Genomic DNA, 9,296 nt, shown 5'->3' on the forward strand with positions numbered 1-9,296 from the left:
GAAGGCAGAGCTTGAAGGTTCTGTCCTTCTCAGAAGATCCTGTCTGGGTCCTGGCATGGGGGTGTGGAGGGAAGGCCCTGGAAGCCTTAGTTGCCTTGTACATAAGCAAAGATCAAGGACCAGCCTCCCAGGGCTGCTATGAGGAAGCAGAGGCAGCTGACGATTTAGTGTCAGCTCAGTAAATGCTCAGCTCTTGTTCAAATCGGTGTGGTGGTTTTCTGGACCAAGACCAAAATTCCACCCACCCAGCCTCTGACCTCAGGTAGTAGTGGGAGGAGGGGAGGACATGGTGAGTGGAGTCTGCTGACTGTTGCCTGAGGCGGGGAGCCTCTGGGCAGAAGAAGGGGTGTTGTTTACAGTCAGCACAGCTGGGGTACCCCACAGCTGGCCTGGGCTCCAGATGGGACACTGTGAGCTGCCCACAGAGGTCTATCCAAGCTCCGTGGCCCTCTGAGGCCTGAGTCCAGGGACACCCTTCTGTGGGAGTCTGGGGACTACTGGAAGGGGCGGGGGTCTTCTGGGCTGCCTCCAGGAAGGGCACAAAGTTGGGCTGCTGGCCTCAGGGAGCCAGAGAGGAAGGCAGGACTTCAAGGCTTTCCTTTTTTTTTTCTTGAGTCAGAGTCTCACTATGTCGCCCTTGGTAGAGTGCTGTGATATCACGGCTCACAGCAACCTCAAACTCTTGGGCTTAAGCGATTCTCTTGCCTCAGCCTCCCAAGTAGCTGGGACTACAGGTGCCCACCACAATGCCATTTTTTGTTGCAGTTGTCATTGCTGTTTAGCTGGCCCCGGCAGGGTTTGAACCCGCCAGCCTGGGTGTATGTGGCCAGCACCCTGCCCACTGAGCTATGGCATTGCCTAACTTCAAGCCTTTCTTTCTTTCCTTCTTCCTTTCCTCCCTCCCTCCCTTCTTTCCTTCCTTTTTTCCCTCTCATGTAATTTTTGGCCACCTACTATATACCAGGCACTGAGGACCCACTGAGTTACGTGTAGCTGCCACCCTAGAAACACATTCACTTATTCACACCTTCACTCACTGGCTCAATAAAGCCTGAATTTATTGATCCATTCCCTCAACACTAAGTTCCTTTAGTTGGTCAGTAGGAAAAAGCTCCAAGCTCAAACTACCTGTTTCAACTCTGGCTCTGCTACTTACTAGTCATGGCCTTGGGCCAGCCACTCAACCTACCTGAGCCTCAGTTTCCTCATCTGTAAAATGGAACAGCACCTCCCAGGGTTTCAGTGAAGACTGAGCTATTCTTTTAAGAGAGCTTAGAGCGGTGCCTTGGCATATGGAAAGCGCTCATAGCAAATGTTATTTTATTATTCAGTTTCACAAAATGATTTCTGGAACACTCTTTCCTTTGGCATTTCTCTCTCTCTCCCCTCTCCATCCCCTCCCAGACTCTTTCTTCTGGTTTTGCCCGACCTCTCAGACTGTACTCTGTCTTTCTTTCCCCTCTTTCTTTTCTTTGTTAAAGAAGAATTTTAAAACACAACAAAAAAGTAAAATCATGACTCAGAAAATGAACATGTGTTAGAAGGTTCTTATTTTTATTCTTGAGATAAAAGTCACAGAACATTCAATTAACCCTCTTAAAGCATACAATTCGGTAGCATTTAATACATTCACAATGTTGCACAACCCTCACTTACATCTAGTTCCAAAATATTTTCCTCACCCCGGAGGGAGGACCCTGAACCCAATCTCTTTCCATTTTCCCCTCTGGCTCCAGCTGCTGACAACCACTAATCTCATTTCTGTCTGTGTGGATTTAAGTAATCTGGATATGTTGTATTAAAGAAATAATATAATATGAGCTTTAGTGTTTGATATCTTTCACTTAGCATAATGTTTTCGAGATTGATCCACGCAGGAGTATGAATCCGAACTTCATTCCTCTTTAAGATTAAATAATATTCCATTGTGTGGCTGTACCATGGTTTGTTTATCCATTCATCAACTGATGGCCATCTGGGTTGTTTCCACCCTTCAGCGGTTGTGAATAGTGCCACCATGAATATTCAGGTGCAGAGTTTTGGGTAAATGTATATTTTCACTTCTCTTGGGTGTAGACCTAGGAGTGGAACTGCTGGGTCACACGGTAACAGTTATGTTTATGTGAAGAACTGCCACACGGTTTTCCAAAAATGGCTGTACCTGTATTAACCTGGATGGAGATGGAACATATTCTTCTCAGTAAAGCATCACAAGAATGGAGAAGCAAGAATCCAATGTACTCAGTTCTAATATGAAGGCAGTAGCTGAGCTAATACAAGGGGTACGGTAGGGGAATGAGGGAATTGGGTAGAGGGGAAGAGAGAGGGGGATGGGGGATCATACCGTATGGCACACCTCTTAGGGGCGGGGCACAATTATAAGAGGGACTTTATCTAACAAATGCAATCAATGTAACCTAATTCTTTGTACCCTCAATGAATCCCAAACAATTAAAAAAAAAAGTGTTCTTTGAGATATAATCTAACTCCAGTAAGATTAGCCCACATTATAAAATCCCCAAACTACAGATGTTGGCGTGGATGTGGAGAGAAGGTAACGCTTCTACACTGCTATGAGAATGCAAGCTAATATGACCTTTTTGGAAAGAAGTTTGGAGAACATTCAAAGAACTAAAAGTAGACCTACCATTAGATCCTACAATTCCTCTACTAGGTATATACCCAGATGATAAAAAATTATTTTACAACAAAGACATTTGCACTAGAATGTTTATTGCAGCCCAATTCATAATAGCCAAGACATGGAAACAGCTCAAGTGCCCATCAACCCATGAATGGATTAACAAATTGTGGTATATGTACACCATGGAATACTATGCAGCCATAAAAAAGGACAGAGACTTCACATCTTTTATGTTTACCTGGATGGAGCTGGAACTTATTCTTCTTTGTAAAGTATCTCAAGAATGGGGGGGAAAAGTATCCAATTTACCCAATACTACTATGAAATCAATATATAATCACCTACACATTCATACAAATAGCAAAACATAACTATAGTACAGAAAGTAGAAGGGAAAAGGAGTGAGAGGGGAGGGGAAGGGAGATATGGGGGAGAGGGAGAGTATTTGGAGGGTTCACCTAATGTGCAGGATGCAATGGTACATTTCAAAACTATTAAGAAATGAGTATAATTGTGATGGATGTGTTATTTACTTCAATGTAAACATTTCACATTGTATATCGAAGCAGTACCTTGAACCCCATAAATGCATCAATGTACAAAGTTATGATTTAATAAAAAATAAAAAAAACAAATAAAAGATTAAAAGAAAAAAAATGGGAGTACCATTTTACATTTCCTCTAAAGATTTTTACTAAACTTAACGAACAATGAGGGAACCAGTAAAATGTTACAACCAGTTCCAAGGAGGAGTCAAAGACCCGGTATGTTTGTAAGTCAGGGAATATTGGAATGAATGTGCAAATGGAGGGAAAACTGGCTTCTTTGACAGGTGAGGGGAAGAATCCTCTGAATTTACAAGACAGGACAGAATCTGCTTGTCTGTAAACAAGAAGTATGCTGAGCTCCTATCAGTTATTTATAGTATACAGAGTTGTAAAATAGCTAAGAGATCACAAAAGGGGCACAGCCCCCGGTTAGTCTGACAATGCATAGATTGTGTCGGAAACAGTGATATTTTTTGATCATTTCAAACTTTCTTTTTTTTTTTTAGACAGAGCCTCAAGCTATCCCCCTGGGTAGAGTGCCATGGCATCATAGCTCACAGCAACCTCCAACTCCTGGGCTCAAGCGAGTCTCCTGCCTCAGCCTCCCAAGTAGTTGGGACTACAGGCACCCGCCACAACGCCCGGCCATTTTTTTTTTTTTTTGGTTGCAGCCATTATTGTTATTTGGCGGGCTGGGCTGGGGATTCGAACCCGCCACCTTAGGTGTATGTGGCTGGCGCCTTAGCCTCTTGAGCCACAGGCACCAAGCCCTCATTTCAAATTTTCTTTCACCTCCATAACCTTGGGCCTGCCGCCCTGGTGTCACTCCATGCTCTCCTTGACTGGCTTCAGTCTCCAAGGGCTCCCCCATGACCAGTCTCAGCCCTGACCAGAGCTCCACTAGGGAAGGGCCACCTCCTGCCAGCCTTCCCCACACCTCAGCGAGGCCCATCTGCCCATTCAGTCACCAGACACTCGGCACACATTGCCAGGTCTTAAGAGCTGGGTCCTAGGAAAACATTTATGCCTCACTCACTCATTCAACAAATGTGACCAGAGGTGCCAGCAGCACAGCACAGATTACCAGCCTGAGGGTGCAGCCACACCGCCTGGGGCTTAGATTTGGGCTCTGACTCTTTCTAGTTAGTGACCTTGAGCGAAGTATTTAACCGGTGTCTCAGTTTCCTCGTCTATAAAATGGCAATAAGGTCTAAGGTGCGGTGAACTGATGTGGCATGTGGTACACTGAAACAGGTCTGCCCAATAGTAATAAGGACAACTTATTTTACCCAGCAAAAGACAAGTGCTTGGTGCCTCTGAATCCTCCCATGACCCCCACCCATCCCGCAGTTAAATTCTGAAATGTCACCCCTATGGGTGCCTAGCATGAAATAAAGGCTCAATATTCCGGATGAAAAAGGTGTTGGTTAGATTTAAGTTTGGCTTCTGAAAACACAGACCTGCTGGACAGCTGTCCAAGACGTCTCTGCCCCGAGGCCTAACCGTCCCGGCTCCCCACCTGTTCCGCCAGGCCTGGCCCCGGTTCCGCAGTCTGGTGATAGGGCGACACCTGCCGGTGAAAAGCTAGATGCGCAGCTACAGGTCTCCCTTTCCCGTGAAGTCTCAAACTCCCAGCGCAAGCTTTGGGCTCTCCTAGCCCAGAGACTCTAAGCCAAGGGAGGGGAGGGGCTTTCCTCATGAACACCTGTCATCCAGACTGCACAGACAAAAGGAATCTAGCAAGAAGAGACATAGGAGGGTGTCTCCACCCTCCATTCAGTCTCCACTTACCTGCCAATTTGGTTCTCTAGGGCACTGGGCTTGCCTGGGTTCTAATGTCAATGGGACCATTCTGGGCTCGGAGCCTGTGGCTCAAGCTACTAAGGCGACAGCCACATACACCTGAGCTGGTGGGTTCGAATCCAGCCGGAGTCCCCCAAACAACAATGATGGCTGCAACCAAAAAATAGCCCGGCATTGTGGTGGGTGCCTGTAGTCCCAGCTACCTGGGAGGCAGAGGCAGGAGAATCGCTTGAGCCCAGGAATTGAAGGTTGCTGTGAGCTGTGATGCCACAGCACTCTACCCAGGGGGACAACTTGAGGCTGTCTCAAAAAGAAAAAAAAGGTACTATTCTGTAGGGATTTGAATCCATTCCTTAACCTCTTTGTGCCTCAGTTCCCTGGCCTGCAAAATGGGTACAAAATGGCACTGCGCTATACTGGCACTGTGAGAGTGCCTTCTCTCTGACACAGAGTAAAGGGTCAATATGTTGGTGGCTAGTATCTGTAGGGACCTGGTAAAATAGTAATTGAATAAATAAATATTCAACAATTTTTACCTGGGAGCCTTGAGATGCACTTCCTCAGAGAGGTTGGTGTGGAGTTTCACACAGTGCTGTGCCTCTCTTGGGCTTACACACCTCTCCACACCCATGCCAGTGACATCACCTCCTGGTCTGGGACATGATTGTCCTGTGGGGCAGGGACCGAGTCATCCACTGCCCTTTTTTCTGTATCCCTGGGGCCTGGAACCCACTGGTATTAGATCCTAAATAGGTAATATCTCTTATTTCTTTCCTTCCTTCCCTCCCTCCCTCCTCTTTCCTTCCTCCCTCCTTCCTTCCTTCCTTTTTTGTCTCATTCTGCTGCCCATGCTAGAGTACTATGGCATCAGCCTGTTTCACAGCAACCTCAAACTCCTGGGTTCAAGTGATCCTCTCGCCTCAGCCTCCTACCATGACGCCTGGCCAGCTTTTCTATTTTTAGTAGAGATGGGGTCTCACTCTCACTCAGGCTGGTCTTGACCTCCTGAGCCCAAGGGATCCTCTTCCCTTGGCTTCCAGAGTCCTAGGATTACAGGTCTGAGCCACCCTGCCTGACCAATACCTATTTGCATTTGGTCAAGTGTGATGGTCTGTTTCATTTCTACGTTCCTCCCGTATTTCCCACCTCTGATTGCCAGGTCCCACCTGGGCTGCCTTCTGGGATGGAGTCTCCTGTTGCCAGCTTCTCTATGATGCCCAATCTCCGTGGCTGTGTCCCCAGATCTCCCCGTCAATGTCCACTGCCCTTTCAGTGTCCTCAACTTACCTCTGAGCCAAGATGGCAGCAGCCAACTGGCAGCCACCCCTGCCAGTCACATGGGACCATCATCCTAACTGCCAGCTCTGGTCTGCCCAGGGGGTAAGATGCCAGCAGGGGGCCCTGGGGGAGGGTGAATTCTCCCAGGGCTGGCTCCTTCTCGGCTTCTAGATCATACTTTGTTATTTGCTCAGAGAAGCCTTTCTCAAGCACCGTATCAGCAAAGCTCTTCACCCTGCTCACTCTCCAGCCTTAGCGTCTTATTTCAGCTCCAGCACAGCACACATCACTGTTCAAAATCATCTTTATTCAGATACTTGTATAAAGAGTATAAAGCTCAAAAAAAATTGTGGTATCTTCCCTAGCACTTCCCAGGGCCCGCCATATAGAAGACGCCCTGTTTCTGTCTGCTGTGTGAACTAGCCTTATCCCGCCTGTGCTGAAGGACAGAGATTGGGAGGAAGAAGGTGCTGGGCACACCTGATGCCTAGATGCCCTTTAGTGGAGCTAATGTTCTTTCTCTGGCTCAGGCAGGAAGGATCACCACTTGGCTAGGGAAGTGGGGGCAGGCCCTGGGAACTGTGGCCAGGCATCAGAGCCTGGTGTGTGGTCTCTGCCTCCCGTGGCCAGCCCTTTGACTACTCAGCCTGCCCACAAACACAGGAAGAGAGGGCTCTGAGGGAGTCCTTCACTGTACCCCAGGTCGAAGACCTCCCAGATTTCAAGGGTCTCTCCGCAGCTTCAGGAACCTCCTGGGGGCAGAGCGGTCTAACCTGGGACGGAGCTGGGGTGTCAATCCCTCTGCAAGGCAGCAGCGTGGCTCTGGCCTGGGCAAGATCTTTGCTACCCAAGGGGGTCTTCTGAGTCGGAGGGGGCCGGTTTTCCCCACAGAACACGATGTAGGTCTTCAATGGCGGGATGACAGGCCCCCGGTGAGGGCTGGTGGCTCGGGGTGGAGAGGCTGCAAGGGAGAGCTGTTTCCCACTGGTGCAGTCGATGACAAAAGTCAGGTGAGCCATGGGGACAGCCCTCTGATGTCTGGTCAGCTTCCCAGCTAGAGGGGAGGAAAAGACCAAAGGTCTGTGTTAGCACAAGCAAGGGATGTGGTTTCATTAATTCATTTGTTCATTCATTCAGTAGGGTTTAATTGTGTGTTGGTGGCTACCTGAAGACCAGACAGACCAGGGGTTTAAGAGCATGGATTTCGGCTCGGCGCCTATAGCTCAAGCGGCTAAGGCGCCAGCCACGTACACCTAAGGTGGCGGGTTCGAATCCCCAGCCCGGACCTGCCAAACAACAATGACGGCTGTAACCAAAAAATAGCCGGGCGTTGTGGTGGGTGCCTGTGGTCCCAGCTACTTGGGAGGCAGAGGCAGGAGACTTGCTTGAGCCCAGGAGTTGGAGGTTGCTGTGAGCTGTGATGCCATGGCACTCTACCTAGGGGGACAGCTTGAGGCTCTGTCTCAAAAAAAAAAAAAAAAAAAAAAAAAAAAAAGAGCATGGATTTCAGCATTAGAGAGACCCGAGTTTCAGTCTCCACTCATAAGCCATCTGCCTTCCAGAAGCCCAGAGTCTACTACATCCAGGCCTCTTAACTTTGTGGTTCCCATGGACCTCCTGGGAGCTTGTTCAAATACAGAGTCTGGTACAGTGGGCCTGAGAGTCTGCATTTTGAACAAGCTTCCAGAGAAACCAGTTCTGCTGGTTCATGGAGCATACTGTGAACAGCAAGGTCCTCAACCCAAGTGGAAGGCCCTGGCCACCTTTACAGATGAGGAAACTGAGGCTCAGCTTGTGCAAGTGGTGCTGGTCCTCAGGGAGCCCTGTGCTCCCCTGTGCCTCCCCATATAGTCTTGTGCACAGCTCAGTGGACAGGTGCCATCTGCCCCGGCCATCCCTGCTCTCCCCTGCGGATGTGTCTCCCCCAACCCCAGCTCAGAGCCCAGCACAGGGTAGAAGAATGAATGAATGAGGCAACAGATTTATCAATCAAGCAGGTATCAGAGCAAGTCTATTTAAATCCAAAGCCTGTACTCTTAAAAGAATGACTTTTCAAGTTACCCAAATAATGCACATGTCTATTCTCTTGACTACGTGCTCTTAACCACGACATGGGCTCAGAAGGAAGCTTGAGGTCTGGTGGGTTGGCTAACACAGGAAATAAATGAAGTCCACCCAGGCCTTGAGAATCCCAGCACCCCTGAGGGAGGTAGGACATCTGCCACCAAATCCCACTTCATCCCTCCCCTCAGCTGGTCAGGGACTTTCTGCCATCTCTTACCTGAGCTGGTCCCCAAGCCTGTATCAAGGCTGGTGTCTTTGACGCTGGTTCTCCAGTCCCTGGGGTGTCCTGAGGGCGCCATATCTCTGCAACAGTGCCTGCCTAGCTCTGTCTAGGATGTAGCTCTTCCAGGGTATAGCTCCCTCACCCTGGGATCAGACCTTTTATATTCACCAGAGCCGGATCCTCTGATTGGGTTTCCACCAGAAACTAAAGAAACTGGCCTCAGGCAGTTAGAAGATTGCTTTGATTAACAGGGTTATGTCAACAGGATATTTGTTGGGTCACTGGGAGGCAGCCCTCCTACCAACAGACCCTGTTTCTTCCAACTCCAGCTATTTCCTGATTTGGAATAGGCCTCTGGAACCTTCTCACCCAGACTTCAGTTTCCCAAACCTTAGTCATGATCCCACTGCTTCACCAATTTGGTGGTTTGGTTTTTCTATCTAAGAACTATACATAATACTGCTTACTCAACATGCCCTTGAAGTCAGCCAACTGTTTTTGCTGAAAAAGAAATGTACTTTAAAAAGAAAGTTGGAGGCTGGGCGTGGTGGCTCATGCCTGTAATCCTAATACTCTGGGAAGCTAAGACAGGTGGACTGCTTGAGCTCAGGAGTTCAACACCAGCCTGAGCCATAGCGAGACCCCATCTCTAAAAAAATAGCCAGGGGGCACTGGCCCCATATACCAAAGGGTGGGTTCAAACCCAGCCCCAGCCAAAAAAAAAAAAAAAAAAAAA

The 9,296-nt window shown here is 48.4% G+C and overlaps 1 protein-coding gene across 1 annotated transcript; it reads right to left on the reverse strand.

The window, feature by feature from the left end:
- Positions 1 to 6,911: 6,911 nt before the first annotated feature.
- SRARP (steroid receptor associated and regulated protein) lies at positions 6,912 to 8,636 on the reverse strand. The gene is made up of 2 exons (XM_003783877.1): positions 8,555 to 8,636; positions 6,912 to 7,327 (listed from the first exon to the last, which is right to left on the reverse strand). Exons 1-2 carry the CDS (start codon positions 8,634 to 8,636, stop codon positions 6,912 to 6,914), a joined length of 498 nt encoding a protein of 165 aa, XP_003783925.1.
- Between the last annotated feature and the right edge of the window lie 660 nt (positions 8,637 to 9,296).

This window comes from Otolemur garnettii, unplaced genomic scaffold, assembly GCF_000181295.1.
Source record: "Otolemur garnettii isolate 467f Iridium unplaced genomic scaffold, OtoGar3 scaffold00009, whole genome shotgun sequence".
In the NCBI taxonomy this organism is placed as follows: Eukaryota; Metazoa; Chordata; class Mammalia; order Primates; family Galagidae; genus Otolemur; species Otolemur garnettii.